Genomic DNA, 25,630 nt, shown 5'->3' with positions numbered 1-25,630 from the left:
TCTTACATCCACCTCACTTCGCTCCCCAGCTGCAGAAAACCACAAGTAAACAAAAACAAATAATTAAACAATAAATAAAAAATCCATAAAACAATGAAAAGATCATGTTAGAGTGCCTCCTCCCCTTTCTTGCTCTCTTGTACTTTCGCTCAAAGGCAAAGGAAATGAAAACAAAGGAATTCTCCACTTAGACTCCACCACTGGGACTGGGCCCAATGCCCTGGGGTGTCAATTAATTTAGTCCAGGGATTTGTGGCCTACACTTCCTAATTGAGCCCAGTGGAGGCCCCCTTGGCTCTTCGCGATAAGAAGTAGTGCTTTTTTTTCTTTCTTCCTTTATTATTATTATTTTTTAATTAGGGTGGTAACGTTGTAAATGTATGCATGTCAGTACTATTGTTGTCTGCTGATGCTGCTGTGCTGTGTGCTGGTGTTGTTGAACTATAAAGCAGAGGCTACCTCTGTCAGTAACAGTGGTGGCGGCACATTGAAGTCAAAGCAATTTTTTTGTGTGTGTGTTTGAAAATAAAGAAAGACTGGTTCAATGAGAGTCTCATTAGTGCTGCTTAATGTGTGTGCTTTATAAAGCTTAGAGGTTCATGTCGAATTGGCATCCATTCCGTTGAAGCTTGCCTCTAATTTGAGATGGAATTTTCTTCTCTTCCCAGGACCTGACAGAGGGCTTCAGAAGGAGAAAATGACTTGTGTGTGAACTGTATATCCAACAGGGATAAACATGAATGTAATTAAACCATTTCACAATGCTTTTTACTCATTCTCACTCTCACGGTTGTATCACACAACTATATTATTTTATGTTGTCTAAGCAACTCTTCCCCACACCTCTGTGTGCATGAGACTGAAACGCAAATTACCCAGCGACGTCCCGGGAGAGCCATAGATCCCTGGGAAACAACGTAGACCTCTCCTCCACAACCCCAGCGCCTGTGTCCTCTTACAAACCGTCTTCAAACTGTCGTTTACTCATCAATGCCCGCTGTTTCACTGGCCACCACCATTTCTATTCCCCTTTCTCTGGGAAAGGTGGGGGAAAAGCCAAGTTTTAATTAAGCGCCAAATTTTACTCCGTTCATCAGATTACTTCTGCCTTGAGACATTCTTTTAAAATTGGTGATGACTAAGGGCTTTCAGAGTACAATAAAGAGAGGAGAGGGGGAAGAAAACATTACCTGCTGACCTCAGTACATCCTGCTTTGTGTTGGGGAAGAAGAGAGGGAAAGGAGGGAAAAACGAATTTCCTGAAACTCCATTTCTTAAGCGTTGATTAGTGCAGCCGCGCAATTAGAGTGAAATGTGATAACAGGCTTTTTTTTCAGATTCCACCACTTCCTCTAGAAAAAGCAGGCCGTGATTAATGAATAAATTATTAATGAGAGAACTAATTAATCAATTAATTATTAAGCAAGCACTCTGAACAAGAAGACGGGGAGGATGGCTGCCAGCAGGGAAGAAAAGGGATGGAGGGATGGATTGAGGTGTGTGGTATTAGAAAGGGGGGGATTTGGAGGGAAGGATCTGCCTGTTTGTTCACTCAGTTTGTTTAGTTTTCCCGAGGTGGGTGGGAGGGAGGGAGATGGAAGACAAGAGTGAAGCCAACCCTTTAACATTTGTTCAGCTCGTGTCTTCTTCTCTGTAAACTCCTGACTCAGCTAGTACTGTCTTGTAAGTGCTGATCTTGTAACGTCAGGCATTGCAACTTCTCCAGTACATCAAGGCTATGGTGATGTGGTTGTGTAATGGTGGAGCCTGGCAGAACCTCAAACTACTATGCAGGCACTGGGCGGCAAAGTTGTTGGGCGGTTACTCCTGGCACGTGGCCACACGACCAACACCCAATGCCCCCTTCTCTCTCCCGCAGATAACCCAAAGCCCCCCCCACACACACCCCACCCCCTGGCTTTAAGTAGGACACCCCATCAATCTTTGATAATGTGCGGGGTGGGCCTCTCCAGTATGACCAGGGGCTGATGAGACATCACAGCGGGGACTTGATGTATGAAATGTGGGCCTGGACTGTAATTGTGATCTACTGTAGTGTTTCCAGTCAAGTTTGACCTTTTTTCTTCCATATTCATCGCTGCAGTGAAAGAAAATATGTGTGATCTATTCCCCCCTCAGGATCCCCCTTCTCCTCCCCCTCTACACTTTACTCAGTGCTGGTGGGACTGGCAAATGTCCCATAGTGCACACACAACAGGATATGACACACAAAATATTATTTTATGATGGGATGGGTTTACTGTGGGCCATTCAAATGCAACATAACTCTATAAAGCCTATCCTTCTCCTCCCTACTCTTACCCCAACCTCCTCCCTTCTTACTCCAGGAAAACATATCCTCAAAGCTTCAACAGGAGAGGAATAGCTTTCATCCCAGCTTGGTATCCTTCCTGGCATTTATTGCTGGCCTTATTAACAGAGTTGTGAGTGACAGGCAGAGAGAGAGAGGCAGTGAGAGGCAGAGAGAGAGGCAGAGAGAGAGAGAGAGAGAGAGGCAGAGGCAGAGAGAGAGAGACCTCCGGCAAATGTATGACCATATTAGAGACACATATCTCCCTCAGATTACACAGTGAGCCACAAAGAATTTGAAAACAAAGCCAATTTTGATAAACTCCCATATCTATTGGGTGAAATACAGTGTGCCATCACAGCAGCAGGATTTCTGACCTGTTGCCACAAGAAAAGGGCAACCAGTGAAGAACAAACACCATTGTAAATAAAACCCATATTTATGTTTATTTATTTTCCCTTTTGTACTTTATCTATTTGCATATCATTACAACACTGTATATAGACATAATTTGACATTTGGAATGTCTCTATTCCTTTGGAATGTAATGGTGTGTCATGTTTACTGTTCATTTATTATTGTCTATTTCACTTGCTTTGGCAATGTAAATATATGTTTCCCATGCCAATAAAGCCCTTTGAATTGAACTGAATTGAGAGAGAGAGAGAGAGAGAGAGAGAGAGAGAGAGAGAGAGAGAGAGAGAGACCTTTACTAGGCATTACAGGCAGGCTGGGGATGATGCCCTGTGCTGTGGACCCATCTCTCTGTTCTTCCACAGGGCTGCAGCATACTTCTCTCCAGAGGGCCCTTAGAGACCCTCCCAGCAGCCCCCACGCTCTCTTTCTTTCTTTCTCTCTCTCTCTCTCTCTCTCTCTCTCTCTCTCTCTCTCTCTCTCTCTCTCTCTCTCTCTCTCTCTCTCTCTCTCTCTCTCTCTCTCTCTCTCTCTCTCTCTCTCTCTCTCTCTCTCTCTCTCTCTCTCTCTCACCCTTTGTCTCTCTTTCTCCCCCTCCTTCTCATTCCCTCTCTCTTCCTCTTTCCCCTCTCTCCATATCTGTAACTCGGTATCCCTGGTGTTTACTCACTGGTGCTGTTTTCTGGCCTAATGGCAGCGTAGAATTGCAGATTTCCTCAGAGCTCAGTGGGTGTGAATGGGTCTTTGTCTTGCTGGCTGGGCTGGCCCATTGACTGGGGACCTGGACATATGGTCCCTGACTGTGTGATGTGCTGGGACGTGCCTAGCTGAAGAATGCTGTGGGCTGGGCCCTTGACCTCTGCCTGGCCCTTAACACCTTGCCTGCCTGAGCAAAGCTGGTGGCTTGATAAACTTAACCACTTCATTGTGTCACTCCATTTTTCTGGAGTGAGGTTTATTATTTGGGGGGGTTTGTTAGTTGAGGGACAGATGTGTGACTGTTTCACCACTCACACTCAAACACACACACAAAGGAAGGGACACAAACAAACACACAGAGATGCAAACAGAGAAAACACACACACAAAGAGAGAGAACTAGAGAGACACACAAGCACACACACATTGCCCTGCAGCTCGCCTATCTGCCTGGCTGCAGTAATGGATAGAGTCTTGGTGCCAGTGCCAGTATCTTTGATGTCCAAACTTATATTGGGAGAATCTCACTGTGTCTCAGTGCGATAAGGCCTTTAAATTAAGTGTCTAACAAGGACGTCCAGGGAGTCCACAACGGTGACATTGCCAACCAAGTATAACCCCATCAATCAGGGAAATGGACCACTATCTACCCACACCATGACTGTCCACTCCACACAGCAGCCAAAAAGTTTCAGCTACTGCAATTATGCCAAACGGCTATCTCTCTTCTCTCTCTGCAAATACTGATTTATATATTTTTTCATTTGCAGTTCACAGCTCATCTGTCTGTGGCCCCTGGTTTGTGGCACTGATAAACAAGTGGAACGTTGCAGGCTCTTAAAGCCATCCGGGGAGATTATCGATCATTAGACAGAGCGTGGAGATAACCCTCTCAGCTGGCTATATCGTCCTCACAGGATATGGTATGAATCACAGGAAGTTGAGATCAATCTACTGTATATAGATTGTGCCGCTTGATTACAGATAGGAGAAAAAATATCCCATTTGGCTTAAACCACCCCAATGCCTGCGAGTGCGTATGTGTGTGTGTTTAAGCACAAGAGAGAGAGGAGATTGGGAGAGAGAGATTGTGTGGCATATCATATATTTTCCGTGACTTCTGGTGTTTGCTGAAGCCACCTCTCTGCCTCCCATCCTATCTCACCACCGCCATGCAATCTGTCCCACCTCCACTCCTTCACTCTCCTCAGCCTGGCCTACTCTCACATCTCCCTTCTTGAGAAAGGCTTCTTTTAAATCAGAATTAAAACAGACTCCAGACCTCCAACTCTCCCATGGGCCGGCTGAAAGCAGCTTAGAACAATCAAGCAGACTGATTAAAAGTGAAAAGAAAAGAGGAGGAAGGAGAGTGGGAGAACCGGAGAGAGGGAAACAACCCAAAGAATGGAATGGTGGAGAAAAATATTGAGCGAAGGAAAAATGAACCCTTTACTCCACCCCCCCCCGTCTTCCCTCCTTCACCCCTCTCCTCCCACTCTGTCCCTCCTCTTGTCCCTGACCTACTGCCATTCAGCTCTTGGGTAGATTAGGCAGCGAGCGGAGCTGGAGGACAAGGTAAACACTATGGGGGAACAAAGACCAACAGGAGGCCACCTTATTGGATTGTAATTCTGAAAGGGGGAGATCTTGTAGAGGGGTCGTGTTATACAGTGCTGTGGGACACAAGTTAGAGTAGAGTGGTAACACCAGGCCAACTTTACTTTCATCACCTAGCCTACACTCATCCCCCACCCTTTCACTAATATTCCCTCCCTCCCTCCTCTCTTTTTCCTCTCTGGTCCCCCCCCACTCTATCTTTGCCGGCTCTTTCACATATTGCCTGTGAGAATGGCAAACAGAAGCTTCTCAAACCACTCCTCAGAGAGCTATTTGTCATCCCCCTTTCCCGGGTTCTCTCTCTTTCTCTCCCCTTCTCTTTTAACAAGGTGGAACGAGACTCATCCCCTAGAGGCGGCTGTTTGAGCGATAAGGTTAAAATGGGCTGAAAAATTGGGGAAGATTATTTGATATTGGACAGATTGAATTATCTGGAGTGAGAGGGAGGGAGTGAGAAGGAGGAGAGCAAAATAATTGTTCTGCAGTGCCCCAGGAGGAAGGGCTAGTGTGGAGGAGGAGAGGAAAGAGAACGAGAGAGAGGGAGTCTGGTTTCATATTAATGGTCACCAAACTCAAAAACAAGTCAGGATAAAGAAAAGGGTCTTATTTTTTCCTCTCAAGAGTCCAATCTTCCCAATCCACATCCCTGCTAATTTGAGTGTGAAAACGCAGTCTGTCCGAGTCGAGCCAGGAATTCTACATATGTGTGAACTTTCTTGCTGACGTTGAATCAAACCCGTTGGCCCCTCTGATTGGGCTTGTGTTCAGGTCTCTCATGTTCCCACTCGTCCCCCTGCGCTAATTACAGAGAGGGCTAATTAATGTAAAGTGTCAGAGAGGACCCTGCCATCACAGGCACACATGCGGTCTAACACGGGAGAGAGAGCGGTCTAACACGGGAGAGAGAGTGGTCTAACACGGGAAAGAGAACAGTCTAACACAGGAGAGAGAACAGTCTAACACGGGAGAGAGAACAGTCTAACACAGGAGAGAGAACAGTCTAACACGGGAGAGAGAACGGTCTAACACGGGAAAGAGAACGGTCTAACACGGGAGAGAGAGCGGTCTAACACGGGAAAGAGAACAGTCTAACATGGGAGAGAGAACAGTCTAACACAGGAGAGAGAACAGTCTAACACGGGAGAGAGAACAGTCTAACACAGGAGAGAGAACAGTCTAACACGGGAGAGAGAACGGTCTAACACGGGAAAGAGAACGGTCTAACACGGGAAAGAGAACGGTCTAACACAGGAAAGAGAACGGTCTAACACAGGAGAGAGAACAGTCTAACACAGGAGAGAGAACAGTCTAACACGGGAGAGAGAACAGTCTAACACGGGAGAGAGAGCGGTCTAACACGGGAGAGAGAGCGGTCTAACACGGGAGAGAGAACAGTCTAACACGGGAGAGAGAGCGGTCTAACACGGGAGAGAGAGCGGTCTAACACGGGAGAGAGAGCGGTCTAACACGGGAGAGAGAACGGTCTAACACGGGAAAGAGAACGGTCTAACACGGGAAAGAGGACGGTCTAACACGGGAAAGAGAACGGTCTAACACGGGAGAGAGAGCGGTCTAACACGGGAAAGAGAACAGTCTAACACGGAAGAGAGAACAGTCTAACACGGGAAAGAGAACAGTCTAACACGGGAGAGAGAACAGTCTAACACGGGAGAGAGAGCGGTCTAACACGGGAGAGAGAGCGGTCTAACACGGGAGAGAGAACAGTCTAACACGGGAGAGAGAGCGGTCTAACACGGGAGAGAGAGCGGTCTAACACGGGAGAGAGAGCGGTCTAACACGGGAGAGAGAACGGTCTAACACGGGAAAGAGAATGGTCTAACACGGGAAAGAGAACGGTCTAACACGGGAAAGAGAACGGTCTAACACGGGAAAGAGGACGGTCTAACACGGGAAAGAGAACGGTCTAACACGGGAGAGAGAGCGGTCTAACACGGGAAAGAGAACAGTCTAACATGGGAAAGAGAACGGTCTAACACGGGAAAGAGAACGGTCTAACACGGGAAAGAGAACGGTCTAACACGGGAAAGAGAACAGTCTAACACGGGAGAGAGAACAGTCTAACACGGGAGAGAGAACAGTCTAACACGGGAAAGAGGACGGTCTAACACGGGAAAGAGAACAGTCTAACACGGGAAAGAGAACAGTCTAACACGGGAGAGAGAACAGTCTAACACGGGAGAGAGAACAGTCTAACACGGGAAAGAGGACGGTCTAACACGGGAAAGAGAACAGTCTAACACGGGAAAGAGAACAGTCTAACACGGGAGAGAGAACAGTCTAACACGGGAGAGAGAACAGTCTAACACGGGAAAGAGAACAGTCTAACACGGGAGAGAGAACAGTCTAACACGGGAGAGAGAACAGTCTAACACGGGAAAGAGGACGGTCTAACACGGGAAAGAGAACAGTCTAACACGGGAGAGAGAACAGTCTAACACGGGAGAGAGAACAGTCTAACACGGGAGAGAGAACAGTCTAACACGGGAGAGAGAACAGTCTAACACGGGAAAGAGAACAGTCTAACACGGGAAAGAGGACGGTCTAACACGGGAAAGAGAACAGTCTAACACGGGAAAGAGAACAGTCTAACACGGGAAAGAGAACAGTCTAACACGGGAAAGAGAACAGTCTAACACGGGAGAGAGAACAGTCTAACACGGGAAAGAGAACAGTCTAACACGGGAGAGAGAACAGTCTAACACGGGAAAGAGAACAGTCTAACACGGGAAAGAGAACAGTCTAACACGGGAAAGAGAACAGTCTAACACGGGAAAGAGAACAGTCTAACACGGGAGAGAGAACAGTCTAACACGGGAAAGAGAACAGTCTAACACGGGAAAGAGAACAGTCTAACACGGGAAAGAGAACAGTCTAACACGGGAAAGAGAACGGTCTAACAAGGGAAAGAGAACAGTCTAACACGGGAAAGAGAACGGTCTAACACGGGAAAGAGAGCGGTCTAACACGGGAAAGAGAGCGGTCTAACACGGGAAAGAGAACAGTCTAACACGGGAAAGAGAACGGTCTAACACGGGAAAGAGAGCGGTCTAACACGGGAAAGAGAGCGGTCTAACACGGGAAAGAGAACAGTCTAACACGGGAAAGAGAACAGTCTAACACGGGAAAGAGAACGGTCCTACACGGGAAAGAGAACGGTCTAACACAGGAAAGAGAACAGTCTAACACGGGAAAGAGAACAGTCTAACACGGGAAAGAGAACGGTCTAACACAGGAAAGAGAACGGTCTAACACGGGAAAGAGAACAGTCTAACACGGGAGAGAGAACGGTCTAACACGGGAAAGAGGACGAGAGAGAGGGAGTCTGGTTTTATATTAATGGTCACCAAACTCAAAAACAAGTCAGGATAACGAAAAGGGTCTTATTTTTTCCTCTCAAGAGTCCAATGTTCCCAATCCACATCCCTGCTAATTTGAGTGTGAAAACGCAGTCTGTCCGAGTCGAACCAGGAATTCTACATATGTGTGAACTTTCTTGCTGACGTTGAATCAAACCCGTTGGCCCCTCTGATTGGGCTTGTGTTCAGGTCTCTCATGTTCCCACTCGTCCCCCTGCGCTAATTACAGAGAGGGCTAATTAATGTAAAGTGTCAGAGAGGACCCTGCCATCACAGGCACACACGCGGTCTAACACGGGAGAGAGAACGGTCTAACACGGGAGAGAGAGTGGTCTAACACGGTAGGGAGAGCGGGGGAAGAAACACACCCACCCGCACGCAGGCAAGAGACAAGCCGTCGTCACCTCAACAGCCTCACAAAGCGATTCATTAATTGGTGTGAAAACACACACACACACACACGGTACACACACACTAATGTTATGGGTATTCGGAGAAGCTGTTGCTCGTTAACACATTACCCAGGGAGGGAGAGAGAGAGAAGAAATCAGAGAAGTGTGGTTGGTTGTATGGTGCAGAGAGGGGGAACATTTTGACCCCAGTGTTGTGTTTGTACCTTTGTGGTGTTGGCCAACACAGTTCATGTTTCACACAAGATGGCAGCTTCCTCTTCCGTACCCCCGGCGGTAAGTGTGAAAAGGTTTTCTAGACCACCGTGTCTTTCTAATCAAAGCTACAGGAAATGAATCAGAAGCAACAGTTCCGAATCGACCCCAGAGGTAAAGGTGGAATTGACATGGCCACCGTTCATTTTCACACCATTAAAGCAACCGTCATGCTCCTACGGCACAACTGAAGAACCATAGATTTTCCCTCCCCATTCATTCCTGTTCTCACCTAAGTGTAACTAGTGTGCTGAGAGTCGGGAAGCAAGTTCAAGGAGTGAGTGTTTTAATAAATGAATGAAACAATAACCACGTAACACTACACTACGCACCAACATGAAAACATCAATAACACCTTATATTATTATTATATATTATTATTATATTACCTGAGGAAAGAGCCAAGGGGAGGGACAGATATAGGGAGGATAATCAAGGAGGTGATGGAGTCCAGGTGAGTGTCATGATGCGCTGTTGTGCTTGACGATGGTGACAGGTGTGCGGGATAATCAGCAGCTTGATGTCCTAGAGGCCGGAGAGGGAGTTTTCGTGACACTAAGAAAACCATGCACCACTTAAAAACATATCTGCTGTTAACTAAACCGAACAAAAATCAAAAGCACACACCAAACAAAACCTTCACACAACATAGTCACTATTAGTAGTCACTAACTCCCGGAGGTGCAAGGTGAAGGAGCACAAATCTAACTGGCTTTTAAAGACCTCCAAGAACAATCAGAACTCTTTTTTAAGAGAGAGATCACTCTCTCCAGCCCCTATGGGCTTTCTAAAGGACTGCTCAGTCAGTTAGGCCGTGGTCTATGGAGCAGTGAATGGCTAATCCAGAGTTTGAAGGACCCATAACCGCCCTTCTCGAGCCCAGGCTGAACGCAGACTGAATGGGTCTCGGAGTAGGACTGATTGCCCCACAGTCTATGGTCAGCTTTTTTAAGTAGCCTGTGATTGAGTGGTTCCATTAATGTCCCATTTATCTTCCTTCCCTGCGCCAGAGCTCTGAAAGAGCGGGTGACACTCCTGGATACACCCACGCAGAGTCAGGAGAACGGAGCATGCGCTCGGGCGCACGTGCACCCTCACTCACACACATACACGCAGAAACCATCTCTCATGCACACACATACACACACACACACTAGAGTCGTGACTGGACCCAGGCTTTTCAGAACCCCAAGGATATGACCACTTTATGTCTATCTAGTGCACTACGAGCAACTTCAAACAGCCAGCACTGTCACTGTGTTAAAAGATAAACAACTGTGACGGCTTGGTACAGTCATTCAATAGTTCTCAAATAACACCAGAAATGCTGTCAGTCTCTCAATAACTCCAAAGACATCTGTCGCTCAGCATACACGCTTTTAAAATACAGAGGGCTGAATTCATGCAGCTGAAGCCCCTCGGCCCAGGCCCAAGAGGAGGCAAACATATATATATATTTTTTCAACAAATAACAATAAAGGAAATATATATTTGTATATATTATATATTAAATATATATTATATATGTAGTATTTTTTTTTATTTTGTATTGCAACCGCCAACCACAGGAGAATTTAGGAGTGTAGACAGCCTGCTGCCACTCTGCTAATCCTCAGATAGGGGAGGAGAGGAGGTAGGGGATACGTCGGTAACTGGAGGGCCCTGCCTTTGTTGGGTAATTGATGAATAAAAAGTAAAAAATGTACTGCAATAATAAATACATGTGACTGGTCAATTGTGTGAGTCAGGGGCTGGGCCCAAGCCACCACCCCCCCTCACACACACACACAAAATACCCAACAACACAGGAGACCACTTTCAATGTTCAAAAACACCAGAGAGCATCATTTACCCATAGTGGATCAATAGTTTATTAAAAAAATAACTGTGGATTAAGTTTTATCACAAGCACATACAAGTAACTGCCAAAATATAGGAAACACCAACATAAAGTGTATTTGATTTTTAATGAACCTTTATTTAACAGTGTGTGTCTTATAAGGGTGTTGGGCCAGCATGAGCTGCCAGAACAGATTGAATGCGCCTTGGCATAGATTCTACATGTGGACTTAAACTTTGCCAGGAAAATGCATTTACTCAAGTGTTTGGAAGTTACCGGTGTGCCTACAGTCAGGAAGGCTGCAGTTTGGCAGTATGCACGTCAAATATACAGCTTGTTGCATTGTGGCCATAGACATATAATCCATAGAGGGTTATTGTAACCTCTTACCCTGGCAATTTGACTATTAAACTCATGGGTACACTAGCAATGGATACCAGTCCTGACTTGAATGGAAACTAGCATCTATGGATTATATTTCTATGGATGGTTGCAGCTGTCAGTTTGCGTTTTGCAAATTTCAAAGTACAATTAAGGGAAAAATATGCTGTTTGTAAAAAAAAAATGGCTACTGTTGAAAAGAGAAGACTAGTCTGTCTGTAGAACCAATAGAAACAGTTTTGCTCAACAACTCCCAATTAGATTTCTTAATCCGGCCCTGAAAGTATAACAGGAGCTGCAGGTTTTTCACAAACGATCTTCCCCAGACTGATTAGTCTTGGGCTGTAGTTTCAGACAGTAACCTGTAATCATCTCACTCCAGACATCTCTCCATTGAACAAGTTGAAGGACAGACTGAGGACTTGCTGCTCTTCTGTTGTCTGCCTGCAGCTTACTGCTCCACATGTTCCCCACCTCCTCAACCTCACACACTCACAAACCAGGGTGTGTGTAAAGTGGTGTCGGGGTGTGTGTAGTGGTGCTGGGGTGTGTGTATAGCTGTACCAGAGAGTGTGTGCTGTGTCTTCTTAGTGATGGTTTGGCAGGTGGCTGTGTTTGAGGTGTATGAAACAGAGATAAAACGGTGTGTGTTTGTGTGTGTCAGGGTTGTGTGTGTGTGTGGTGTGTGTGTGTGTCAGGGTTGTGTGTGTGTGTGTGTGTCAGGGCAGGAGCCTGTGGCCTCACACATGGAGGTTGGAGACCCTACCAAACAACTGAAAACAAACAGGCACTTCCAGGGACCAGACACTGCCTTTGATCTGGAGGAGAGATGATCTCCTGCCCCCCCCTCTCTCTCCCTCTCCTCACTCTTCTGCTTCAGAGTGTTAATCTTTCTCTCTCCTACTCTTTCTCTCCCTCTCTCTCATTCCTCATCTCCCCTTGCTCTCTCTCTCCCTCTCTATACCTCCCCTCCCCCTCTCCCCACCTCGCTGCATCAAATGGGGTGACTTTTCAGGCAGCATTGGGCTGCACCTCAAAGTGCAGGCTGTGAAGACATCTTCTCTCTCCTCCTCTCTCTCATCCATTATTGTTCCATCTCTCTCTGTCTCCTGTACTTTATACCACACCCTTACTCCTCCTCCTTGGCAGCCTTGAACGTTGAAATGGAGAGGGACATTTCCGTCGTCTACACATCTCATTTCATCTGCACCTCTGTATCTATCTCCCTGTGGCTATCTATCGCTCTCCTCTGCCTTTGTCTGTTTATCTTTACGTCTAATTATACTGTCTCACTTACGCAATTAGCGCACAAACAAATGGCTAACCCCCCAGCAGAGCCCTGAGAAAACAAATGATGGAGAACAATGGGTAGAAATGGCTCCTGCACCAAACCACATGATGGATGCAGCCTGGAACTCTGCGTCTCATCGCCCTCTCCCTCCCTCCGTCCACTCCTCTCTCATCCAATGTTATCTCCTGCTCTATCTGTCTCTGTTTGGAAACTCCCTGAAAACCTGCAGTATCTATACTCTCTCCTTCCCTCCCTCCAGCCCAACTATCCTATCAATAGCAGGCTATATCATCTGTCATAGACTGACACTGGATTCACACTTACATCATCTTAGGCAATGTCATCCCTATTGTCTATGTGTATGTAACACTCTCCCTCTCTCACTCCCTTTCTCTCTTTCTCCCCTTTCTATCTCTGCTTCTCCCTTACCTCTATCCTTGCTGTTGTCTCTATTGACACCCCCCTTCCTCCTTCCTCCCCTATCCTCCAGAGCTTTCCATGCACCATGGCTGGGACTTTCAAAAGCAAACAGACATCATCCTGTAGCAGAAGGGCGTAGTAGCCCAATCTGTGGAGGGAACAATCAGTTCTTCCCGCTCCTCCTCCTTTTAAGGAGTTACCAGATTGGTGCAACCCTAGGAGGGACTGCTGCTGTCTCCTGGCGGGGGTGCAGGGGTGTAGAGGTGTATACGGTTCACCCCTGTCACTTAGCTGTCACCCTAACCCTGCTGGAATTCTACTGGAATGTAGTCGGGATCAGGAAAGGCCACGGCCCATTCATTATTTAGCACTACCTCATAAACTGAGATAGTTTTGGAAGTGGGTTCAGATTCACCTCTCCAACACCTCACCTCACCCACCCACACACACACACGCATGCATACACACACACACACACACACACACACACACACACACACACACACACACACACACACACACACACACACACACACACACACACACACACACACACACACACACACACACACACACACACACACACACACACACACACACACACACAAACATACACACACACACACACAAAACCCCTTCTTCAAAAAACATTCTGTGTCTTAAGTCCATCTTCATGGCAAAGGGATACCTCAGGATGTAATGTTTCGCCCTGAGGCGTTGAAACAACCCCTTTCAATTCTTCCACCCCGGATTCTTACTTCAGTTACATCTTTGTTATTCTTTTAGCTACCCTGTGCTGGGAGAAAAACACAGGTTCGCTTTACACCAATACAAGCATATACATTACTTTTAATTCTAAGCTGCTGGCAGTAAATCCTTCTGACCCCCCCTCTCTTTCTCTCTCCCTCTCTGTGCCCCCCCCCCCTCCTCCCCCAGCTGAGGCACAGCTCTCTCTTTCTCTCTCTCAGTCTCTGTGTGTCTCTCTCTCCCCTCCCTCCTCCCCCGGCTGAGGCACAGCTCTCTCTTTCTCTGTCTCTCTGCTCAGACAAACATCTCCTCCCAACCCCCTGTCCAGAGGATCTCCAATGCCTCTCTGTGTGAAGCTCCTGCTTTTCATCACCACAGAAGTTGGAGACCCACCTTACCCACCTACTGACTCTCACCCCTATCCCCCAAACCCTCCGCCGCCCCCGGCTGTCGCCCCACTCCTCACCGTGCCTCTCCTCTCCAACACAGCTCGATAAAATTACCATGTTTGGACATTGAGGGAGCCGCAGTTAAAAGCCTGATCGATGAGCTTTGACTGACACCCCTCAGTTGATAGCAAATTGGCCGGCTTTCCTAGCGGCCTCCCACGGAGAGTTTCAAAGACTTGCTCTAAATTCCCTGCTGGAGGAGAAGGGGGAGAAGAAAAAAAGTTGCTACACTTTCCGCCAACCCTTCACCCAGCTGTCTGCCACTCAAAACAACACAGAGAGGCAGAGAGACCTACCTTTCTCACTGAGAGAAGGAGGAGGAGAAAGAGAGTTTAAGAAGCGGTTTCCTTTCCCGTCCGCCGAGCCCAGTATTTTTGTTAACGGTTGAGTCACTATCACAATATTTGCCCTCAGATTCCTGTCAGTTTAAACTGGCAGGAAGCAGGAAGATGGAGCTCTTTGTTTGAGGAGGAGAAAGAAAGACAGAGAAAGAAAGAAGGAGACAGAGAGAGGGGAAGGAGGGGACCTGAAGCCCAGGGGAGCATGAGAGTTGTCCCTCCCTGCACGCACTCAACCCTCTGGTCTCTGTCCGCCCAGCCAGGCCATCACTTGTTTCATTGAGTGCATTCCTTTCCCCCTGGTTGGGTTGAGTTGAGTGGAGACATGACATCCTGAGAGATAGAGCGTCATTAATTAGACAGTCGGGCTTTGACTAACCGCTCCATAAAGGGCACATAGCCCCAAAGACGGGAAACACTCATCTCAGCTCATCATCCTCTGCCCCAATGTATGCCCTTGACCCCCTGTCTTAGTGTGTGTGTGTGTGTGTGTGTCGGTGTGTCGGTGTGTGTGTGTGTGTGTGTGTACTATGAGCAACACATAGTTTAGGGCGTTGCTTTGATAAGCTCCTCATGAGTCACTTATGGACGTGCACACACAACAACTCTCCAAAACAGCACACAATGGCCACATGATATTAACATCGCTCTGCTCAAGAGGAGCCACTGAAAATCGGACCGCATCTCAAGAACGGATCGAGCGGGGAATAAAAATAGATAAATAAGTAGAAAATATATAGATAGAAAAATAAATAGCTTCTCACGGGATTCATAACCGAATGGGTTTTTCCCCCTCAGTCCCTTCCCAGCTGCCAGAAACACCCCCCAACATGACAATCTTTATAAGAAGGTTGAGGAACACGGCTAGTGAAGATAACATAGGCCCAGATATTGCTGCAACATGCGAGATACATTTCAATTTGCTGTTGGTTTCTGTGTCTCGGCAGGAGATAGGAAATTCTTGTCTTGGAGGGCAGGAATTGATTGGAAAATAAAAACGAATGCTTGGTCTAGTATGTTGGAGCTCTCTCTATGCTCTCTGGGTTTCTTGGGTTGGAGGTCTTGCCAAATTGTGATACATATCTCTAGAAAGATGTGATACCCCCATAAATGTGACCCCCCCAAAACAAAACTACAATATCTTTCACTAAAATAGCTGGCTGGCTTGCTACTGTTTGAACACAGGTTGTGCTACTGCTCTACTCTCTCCCTCTGGGCTCTGTTTTAATGATTTGTAAAGAATTAACCCAGGGTTCCCTCTCGCTGTACCACTGTTTGGTGGAAGAGAATGCAGAGAGTACACAGCCTCTGCTCTCTCCCTACTGTGTTCTAATCAGTGGGTGATAATAGAGCCCAGTAATCTGCTGGCAGTGGATGGGAGTGGGAATGTTGTAGGACTGGTAGGGGCCCTGGCCTGAGAGGCTGAGGGGCCGGACGGCATGTGTGTGTGGATGGACCAGTCATTTGGAAGAGGAAGCTGACACAGCCCCTCCATTGTCCCTGTCTTTATGTGTCACTTCCTGCAAGGACCTTCCTTGCCCCGGAGGGAAACAGAGGTGAGGATGTGCAAAGACAGAGACAAGGAGAGAAGTAAGGGAAGGAGAGAGCAGTGAGAGTTACAGAGTTAGAGAGAGAGAGAGCAGAGAGAAACAGAGTTAGAGAGAGAGCAGAGAGAAACAAGAGTTAGAGAGCAGAGAGAGAGAGCAGAGAGAAACAGAGTTAGAGAGAGAGAGCAGAGAGAGAGAGAGAGGGAATGAAAAGAGGGGGAGAAAATAGAGCGAAGAGAGAGGAAGCGAGAGAGAGAGACAAAGACAGGGATGGAAGTGGCCAAGTGCCCCAGCTGGTAGTACAGCTCCAGCATATCTTGCCTGGCTGCCCACACAACACAAGGCCTTCCCTGTTGTGTTGAGCCGTGCCATCAACCACATCCAGTGAAGTAGCTAACAGCTGATAACAAGGCCCCTGGACACAATGCCAAGTTCTTTATCTCTGTTTCCCCGCATGGCAAAGCTGATTAGAGAGACAGAGCTTGTTTTATGAAGCCCCATTGTTTATATTATCCCACCAATTGCTGCCTCTGTACACAGCAAAGTTGTTGAGGGGATGGGGGGATTGTGGGCCAAAGATGAGTGAGGAAGACTCCAGGGGTCATTGTGCTGTTTGTCAAGGAGGCGAGGTCCGAGGAAGAAGACAATGCCAGTGTGCATGAACATGTCTTGGGGCTGGAAGACAGTAACCCATTGTTATATCTTCTCCCCTCTGCACCCCTGTATGACTGTCTTTCTACATATGTCTATATCACTGCCTGCCTGCCTGCCTGCCTGCCTGCCTGCCTGCCTGCCTGCCTGCCTGCCTGCCTGCCTGCCTGTTGGTTTGTCTGTTAGTACCTTCGGATGAGTCAGTTCTGAGTTACTGGAGGGAAAGTGAAAGTGCAGATAAAGGAGGGCTCTCTACAAAAGGTTAAGATGTGGTTGGGAATGGATATGAATTGTTGGTTTTCTGAGTGTACTGGTCTGGGGGGAATAACTCTTTCAGAGTGACTCATGGGTAAGTGTCTACAATTTCACTCAAAACAAAACAAATCTTAAGAGCTCTCATGCCATGAACAAAAACTACTTTTAAAGTTTGATTTGTGCCCCCTCCCCTGAATCCTATTCCTTTCCATAGTCTATGAGGTCTGTCTGGAAATCAAATCTCCACCCGTTTGAGCCATGGGTCCATTGCAGAGAGCACTCCTAGTGTGGGAATGAAAGTAGGCCAAACTCATCCATATCTTTGCTATGGGTGTGTCTCCTAAATAATGCAACAGACTTCTACACAAGACGGATTCTGCTGCGTCAGCGCTATTGTGACTGTGCACCCCTGGTCTGACACTCATCCTCAACTTGGCTTCTCTTCTCCCACTCTGCCTTCCAACTTATTCCAATTTACCCCCCCGAAAGAAGAGAGAGATGGAGAGAAGTTAATGATGTTCCATGGTATTCCCTGGTGTTTTCCCGCCGCGTGTCAACTTGATCATCACACTGGTAGTTACACTTCTGAGTCATGTCTCTCTCCTCCTCCTCCTCCTCCCTCTCCCTACAACCCCTTACACCCCCACTCCTCTGTCCCCCTTACACTCTGCCCAAGCCTGACTCCTCCGCAAGAATTCAAAGCAGCGGAGGTTCATGAAATATGCACAGACCCCCTAAAACAAACCTCCCTAGCCATGCTGCTACTGGATCGCCCAGAAATATTTCTGACACACAGCTCAGATCCAGGACAAATCTCTGCTAATGGGGAAGGGGGGTCAAGGAGGCAAAGATATATGTTCCTCTGATGGTGCCTGTCTAGGCCTCATTGTGTATTTACAGTATATCCATGGTGAAAGGCTGTGTTTGTTTGTGTGTAGATGAGTTCTACTAGACTTACTAATGCCCCACAACACATTCCCCTCACTGGGCAAGTTCAGAGGAGGATGGTGATGGTAATGCATTTTCAGGGTGCTTCATTGGGTTTAGACACAAGTGGCGACAGCCAGGACTTGAGGAATAAGCAGCGAGGGAAACGTGTGATCTCAGCTCCCAGCCTTTGAACTTGGCCCTATGAGACTCAGCAAACCAAAGCCAAAGGTTCCAAAAAAGAGCTCATTGAAGATTACTCAGAATACTGATGCAGGGTGGAATCCAATTCCAGTGGGAAGCAAGGGGACATTCTGAGAAAGCAAATGACGGATAGATGCTGCCGTTGCTCCTGCTGCAGAGGAGGGCCACAGAGAGGACATACATATGGATGGGTGAACAAGCATTGAACAACCAGTCTGGGACTGTGTGTGTGTGTGTGTGTGTGTGTGTGTGTGTGTGTGTGTGTGTGTGTGTGTGTGTGTGTGTGTGTGTGTGTGTGTGTGTGTGTGTGTGTGTGTTGCAGCCTGTGAACCATGCTGGCTGCTGCCCCTCCCCATCCAGCTGCTGTCTGTCTGTCAAGGAATTGTTCTGCTGCTGGTGTCATCTTACACCCGGCCCCTCTACCCCCCTCCTCCTCTCTCTCTGATGATCTGATGAGAAAAACATGCGTGACAGACACAAAGTAAATCTATGACTACTCTACCAAGACAAATGGAACATTACAGTTTGTTTGCCATTGGTGGTGTTTGTTTGTCAGGAATGGATCCACTAGGACCCTGGAACTCTGCTGTTGTTTGTTTGTCAGGAATGGATCCACTAGGACCCTGGAACTCTGCTGTTGTTTGTTTGTCAGGAATGGATCCACTAGGACCCTGGAACTCTGCTGTTGTTTGTTTGTCAGGAATGGATCCACTAGGACCCTGGAACTCTGCTGTTGTTTGTTTGTCAGGAATGGATCCACTAGGACCCTGGAACTTTGCTGTTGTTTGTTTGTCAGGAATGGATCCACTAGGACCCTGGAACTCTGCTGTTGTTTGTTTGTCAGGAATGGATCCACTAGGACCCTGGAACTCTGCTGTTGTTTGTTTGTCAGGAATGGATCCACTAGGACCCTGGAACTCTGCTGTTGTTTGTTTGTCAGGAATGGATCCACTAGGACCCTGGAACTCTGCTGTTGTTTGTTTGTCAGGAATGGATCCACTAGGACCCTGGAACTCTGCTGTTGTTTGTTTGTCAGGAATGGATCCACTAGGACCCTGGAACTCTGCTGTTGTTTGTTTGTCAGGAATGGATCCACTAGGACCCTGGAACTCTGCTGTTGTTTGTTTGTCAGGAATGGATCCACTAGGACCCTGGAACTTTGCTGTTGTTTGTTTGTCAGGAATGGATCCACTAGGACCCTGGAACTCTGCTGTTGTTTGTTTGTCAGGAATGGATCCACTAGGACCCTGGAACTCTGCTGTTGTTTGTTTGTCAGGAATGGATCCACTAGGACCCTGGAACTCTGCTGTTGTTTGTTTGTCAGGAATGGATCCACTAGGACCCTGGAACTCTGCTGTTGTTTGTTTGTCAGGAATGGATCCACTAGGACCCTGGAACTCTGCTGTTGTTTGTTTGTCAGGAATGGATCCACTAGGACCCTGGAACTCTGCTGTTGTTTGTTTGTCAGGAATGGATCCACTAGGACCCTGGAACTCTGCTGTTGTTTGTTTGTCAGGAATGGATCCACTAGGACCCTGGAACTCTGCTGTTGTTTGTTTGTCAGGAATGGATCCACTAGGACCCTGGAACTCTGCTGTTGTTTGTTTGTCAGGAATGGATCCACTAGGACCCTGGAACTCTGCTGTTGTTTGTTTGTCAGGAATGGATCCACTAGGACCCTGGAACTCTGCTGTTGTTTGTTTGTCAGGAATGGATCCACTAGGACCCTGGAACTCTGCTGTTGTTTGTTTGTCAGGAATGGATCCACTAGGACCCTGGAACTCTGCTGTTGTTTGTTTGTCAGGAATGGATCCACTAGGACCCTGGAACTCTGCTGTTGTTTGTTTGTCAGGAATGGATCCACTAGGACCCTGGAACTCTGCTGTTGTTTGTTTGTCAGGAATGGATCCACTAGGACCCTGGAACTCTGCTGTTGTTTGTTTGTCAGGAATGGATCCACTAGGACCCTGGAACTCTGCTGTTGTTTGTTTGTCAGGAATGGATCCACTAGGACCCTGGAACTCTGCTGTTGTTTGTTTGTCAGGAATGGATCCACTAGGACCCTGGAACTCTGCTGTTGTTTGTTTGTCAGGAATGGATCCACTAGGACCCTGGAACTCTGCTGTTGTTTGTTTGTCAGGAATGGATCCACTAGGACCCTGGAACTCTGCTGTTGTTTGTTTGTCAGGAATGGATCCACTAGGACCCTGGAACTCTGCTGTTGTTTGTTTGTCAGGAATGGATCCACTAGGACCCTGGAACTCTGCTGTTGTTTGTTTGTCAGGAATGGATCCACTAGGACCCTGGAACTCTGCTGTTGTTTGTTTGTCAGGAATGGATCCACTAGGACCCTGGAACTCTGCTGTTGTTTGTTTGTCAGGAATGGATCCACTAGGACCCTGGAACTCTGCTGTTGTTTGTTTGTCAGGAATGGATCCACTAGGACCCTGGAACTCTGCTGTTGTTTGTTTGTCAGGAATGGATCCACTAGGACCCTGGAACTCTGCTGTTGTTTGTTTGTCAGGAATGGATCCACTAGGACCCTGGAACTCTGCTGTTGTTTGTTTGTCAGGAATGGATCCACTAGGACCCTGGAACTCTGCTGTTGTTTGTTTGTCAGGAATGGATCCACTAGGACCCTGGAACTCTGCTGTTGTTTGTTTGTCAGGAATGGATCCACTAGGACCCTGGAACTCTGCTGTTGTTTGTTTGTCAGGAATGGATCCACTAGGACCCTGGAACTCTGCTGTTGTTTGTTTGTCAGGAATGGATCCACTAGGACCCTGGAACTCTGCTGTTGTTTGTTTGTCAGGAATGGATCCACTAGGACCCTGGAACTCTGCTGTTGTTTGTTTGTCAGGAATGGATCCACTAGGACCCTGGAACTCTGCTGTTGTTTGTTTGTCAGGAATGGATCCACTAGGACCCTGGAACTCTGCTGTTGTTTGTTTGTGCTCCTCACAGTCAATAGTTAGGGGAATAGTGTATTTCCCGATCCTCGTTGACAATTCTTTAGGAGGGAAAAGTCTGTTTGTGCTTGTGTTCCAGTTCCAGCAGGCGTTCCATCTCCATCTCCTCTCTCTTCTCCTCCCAGAGGAGAGTGGGTGTCAGTGTGACAACGTTGTGTATTCTGATTCAACATTTAAATTTAATTACTACCTCCCCATGTGTCTGTACTCGGCTCTCGTTCATCAAAGACAGTGGGAAGAAAACACGGCTTAACTGCCAATAAACATTTTGTTTTTAATTCATTTACTGAGGCGTTGACCGAAAGCGCTCTACTTTACTCCTGGATGCTCAATGTTAATTGGAAGAAGTAAGATCCTCTGAATCCGAGGGGTCGGGGGATTTGAAGCCTTTATCTAGAGCCGAATCAAAGCCGGGGTTAATAATACACCAAAACGAAGGAAATGTTTGTTTAAAGGCATGGAAACTGGAAACAACAAAACACATGCATAAAAATAGAGCCACGAGGGGTTGGGTATGAAATTATACAGTTGAAGTCGGAAGTTTACATACACCTTAGCCAAATACATTTAAACTCAGTTTTTCACAATTCCTGACATTTAATCCTAGTAAAAATTCCCTTTCTTAGGTCAATTAGGATCACCACTTTATTTTAAGATTGTGAAATGTCAGAATAATAGTAGAGAGAATGATTTATTTCAGCTTTTATTTCTTTCATCACATTCCAGTGGGTCAGAAGTTTACATCCACTCAATTAGTATTTGGTAGCATTGCCTTTACATTGTTTAACTTGGATCAAATGTTGTTTCGGGTAGCCTTCCACAAGCTTCCCACAATAAGTTGGGTGAATTTTGGCCCATTCCTCCTGACAGAGCTGGTGTAACTGTGTTAGGTTTGTAGGCCTCCTTGCGCGCACACACTTTTTCAGTTCTGCCCACACATTTTCTATAGGATTGAGGTCAGGGCTTTGTGATGGCCACTCCAATACCTTGAATTTGTCGCCCTTAAGCCATTTTGCCACAACTTTGGAAGTATGCTTGGGGTCATTGTCCATTTGTAAGACCCATTTGCGACTTCCTGACTGATGTCTTGAGATGTTGCTTCAATATATCCACATAATTTTCCCAGGGTAGCCTAGTGGTTAGAGAGTTGGACTAGTAACCAAAAGGTTGCAAGTTCAAATCCCCAAGCTGACAAGGTACAAATCTGTCGTTCTGCCCTTGAACAGGCAGTTAACCCACTGTTCCCAGGCCGTCATTGAAAATAAGAATTTGTTCTTAACTGACTTGCCTAGTTAAATAAAATAAAAAATAAAAACACAATGCACATACAGCCAAAATGAGTAGCCTATCAAAAGAAAGACCCATTGTTTAGAACAGTTGAATGTGAAACCTCCTTTCCCAAGAGGCACACTAATTGGACATTGAAGAGTACAGCGACAGTTATAGTAAACTATCATTGGCAAAGGCCACTGCACAAATTATTGACACGCCAATGTTGACTCCCGTCAGACGATTGCCCCTAGTGGCTGAAGTCCTCACGAAAAAATAACACAAACGAGCGGTTGGACAGATAAAAGAAAAATCATTGCACCATGCCCGGGGTCTGTTGGCTGCCTTTAATATACATTTTCTTTATTTCTAGATCGTTTCATTATTGACCTTTTTTTTGTGTAGCTTAGTGGTGGTGCAGCCTTTTCCACCTAGCTGCGTTTGGCTATGGAATTATTAATTGGAGACTTGTGTTTAAAAACCGTCTCAAATCCAACCCCATGGCTGTTTAAGCACTTACAACAAGACATAGCCTAGCTGTCCCCCCTCTTAAACCTAGTTGGTCTGGACTTTCGGCTGAGTGAGGTCTGATTCAACTTTATAGGCTACATTGTTACTTTCGATATAGATTAATAATACAATAGTGTTGTCTGATAAACTACAAATACAGTTTGCATAATAAGCTAGTATATATTTTAATATAAATGACACACGCCTTTTGATAAACTTATGTAAAGGTCGGCTAAAAAAGAGATGGAGAGCTTGTTTCGGCGGTCTTATAACATAACGTGGTTTCCTCACACGCTTCAATCCCCATGCGATTCCACTTTATGTTTCAAATATAAAGCCCATTCAAAAATAAATGAAATATGGGTGAGATAGGGGGTGTGTGGGGCTAGAGAGGGAGTGTGTCGGGGTGGAGAGGTCGAGTCCTAGCTGGTGCATTTTAAGGTCTGCTTGGCTGCATTAGGGGAATGTTCCCAGGTTATCTCTACTAGGCTATACATGTTGCTCGTTACCATGTTTCCCCCCACATCTCATTAGAAATGTTGATCTGTGATACCTGCGGCCAACCTCATGGGCTGCTATCCTTCGCCTGGTAGAAACACTTCCTCTCTGTCCTTCTCTCTTTTATCTCTCTGCTTTATCTCTTAATTTATATTTCTCTTGCTATCTGTCTCGTGCTCTCTCTCTTTCACTCACTCTCACACACAAAAACCATTTGCTTCAACAGCGACTTCTGATGTCACCGCATACCTCAGTGGCAACAATCCCGTATTACACGAGTTTTGATCTGTTAGCATCGTCTATAGCCTTATGTCTGCATATCAAAGAAACCCGTGCACTAACATGATGGACTGTTTCCAAACGATCAGCAAAAAAACACCCCGCCTAGCCTACACCAGATAAATACCCCGATGCGTAAAGCAACAAAAACCGCATCACCTCGCCACTGTGCGCTTTGGTAAGGGTCGGCGTTAGTGCCATTCAACCCGGGTCAGCTCTTTCAGTAGCGGAACTTTGTCTCAACACCTCAAGACAAACTATAGTTCCTCGGAGCAAAAGCAGAGCCGCAATATGATATCCTCTCTCATCCCCGTCAGCACAGCGCATCGACTAGGCTACAGTTTGACGCAGCGCGCCCTGAACGGAACACGGAGCGAGCATCTCATGAGTTTATAGCAATAGCGCAGAAAAACAACCAGCAAAAAAAATGTGACAAGAACGGTTTTCTTACCTGTTCCCATAAAGCAAATGACGAGGTATAACGGCAACATTTTATCTTGTCTTCTGTCGCCGGTTCGGCTGTGTTTTCCCCGAAAGTGTAGGACGGGAATCTATTGTTCCGTCAATGCGACTGGGGTGAGGGCTGCCTCTTGCTGGTTATTCTCCACCGCCGTGCAAAGCAATGTCACTGCTTGGGTATATCAAACGTACCGGGCGATGTCCCTGTCTCTGAAATCGTATGCTTCTCAAAGCACTGGTATTGTCCGAAAACTTTACAAACAGTCATTTAGAAATTATTTTCCATAGTTCGGAACTTTTTCAGTATGACAGCATATATGTATCCTCGGTTCGATCAATGTATTCCTCTTCCCTCTCAAGTTGGTGCAACTGACTGTTTTTGAATGAAGTACATCTCACCGTCTGTTTGTCCACAGTAGTATCCAGAAGGCTATTCTCTCTTTTTCCTTTCGGTACTGATGCTGAGCTGCGCCCCGTCCTGCTTCTCGCGCAGTTCTGTCTAAACACAATGAAGTTGCTGCTCTCGCACACCTCCGCTCGAGTCTCCCTCTCTCACTTGCTCAGCTCTTTCCCTGTATCTTCAGCAGCTCATACATACACACTCACACTCTATCCCGTTCTCCTCTATTTCTCGTAGCAGTCTGCTAGGGGATATAATCCACACTGACAATCATCTGTTAAGGATCCTCTGAATTTAGGCATATCAAAATCTCAGAAGGGGGTGGCTGCTGTGAGCTGGAGCTGAGAACTCCCCTTTCCCATTGACAAGAACACAAACTAGTGACGAGGGGTACACTGGCCGACGCCCCCGGGGACCCGCTATTGGTTGACAGGGGACAGAACAACCGTGGGATTAACATCCATATGCAAAAAGTGGTTGAATCTCTAATATGGAGGAGCTATACAGATGTAGGGTCTTCATTTGACCCAGTTTCCTACAGCAGGACATCATTCCTGCAGAAACAGGGAATGTGAATTATTATGTGGATTATAATTACTTCACATTTTTGTAGGGGTTGATATGGTAACACCCCATTGTTTTACATGTCAGCAATCAAGTGTTTAAGATATATCACTTTCAAAATACAGAAATACCTGTTCAGATAATTATGCATTATACCTGCTGTATTTTGAAAGTTACATATCTTGAAAACTTGATCGCTGACATGCAAAACATTAAGGGACTATTTCAACAATGGACTAATGAAACAAATACCAAAATATAGTTTTGGGGTGGAGTTTTCCTTTAAGGGAAATGTCTATTTTCTGACAGAAAAAAAGCTACATTTGCTAAGATTTAGATATGTGCATACTAGGTGTCCTTCAGCAAACACAATTTGAAGGGAAAAAACTGGGCAGAATATTTTTGTTGTTGTTATTCAATAACAACAGAAACTTTAGAAAGGGGGCGCTTTCCCCCACTATCGGGGAAGACATCCATTTTAGACATCCATTTTGGTCTGAACGACGCGGTCCTTCGCCACGCAGAGATGTTGTAGCACCACCGTGTGTTC

The 25,630-nt window shown here is 46.5% G+C and overlaps 1 protein-coding gene across 12 annotated transcripts in view; it reads right to left on the bottom strand.

Moving 5' to 3' along the window:
* The window catches only part of LOC118367646 (kin of IRRE-like protein 3), a 50,145-nt gene extending 25,341 nt beyond the window's left edge, over positions 1-24,804 (bottom strand). For 7 of the 12 annotated variants that reach the window (XM_052494649.1, XM_052494650.1, XM_052494652.1 and 4 more), the window contains exon 1: positions 24,109-24,804. In XM_052494649.1, coding sequence (XP_052350609.1) covers positions 24,109-24,148 — 40 coding nt within the window. In that variant the 5' untranslated portion in view covers positions 24,149-24,804. The remainder of the gene's footprint in view (positions 1-24,108) is intronic. The other 5 variants (XM_052494654.1, XM_052494656.1, XM_052494659.1 and 2 more) reach the window with 1 other exon arrangement.
* Positions 24,805-25,630: the final 826 nt, after the last annotated feature.

Source organism: Oncorhynchus keta, chromosome 34 (genome assembly GCF_023373465.1).
Source record: "Oncorhynchus keta strain PuntledgeMale-10-30-2019 chromosome 34, Oket_V2, whole genome shotgun sequence".
Lineage (NCBI taxonomy): Eukaryota > Metazoa > Chordata > Actinopteri > Salmoniformes > Salmonidae > Oncorhynchus > Oncorhynchus keta.
The sequence above is the reverse complement of the archived record's forward strand: the minus strand, read 5'-3'. Positions and strand labels throughout refer to the sequence as shown.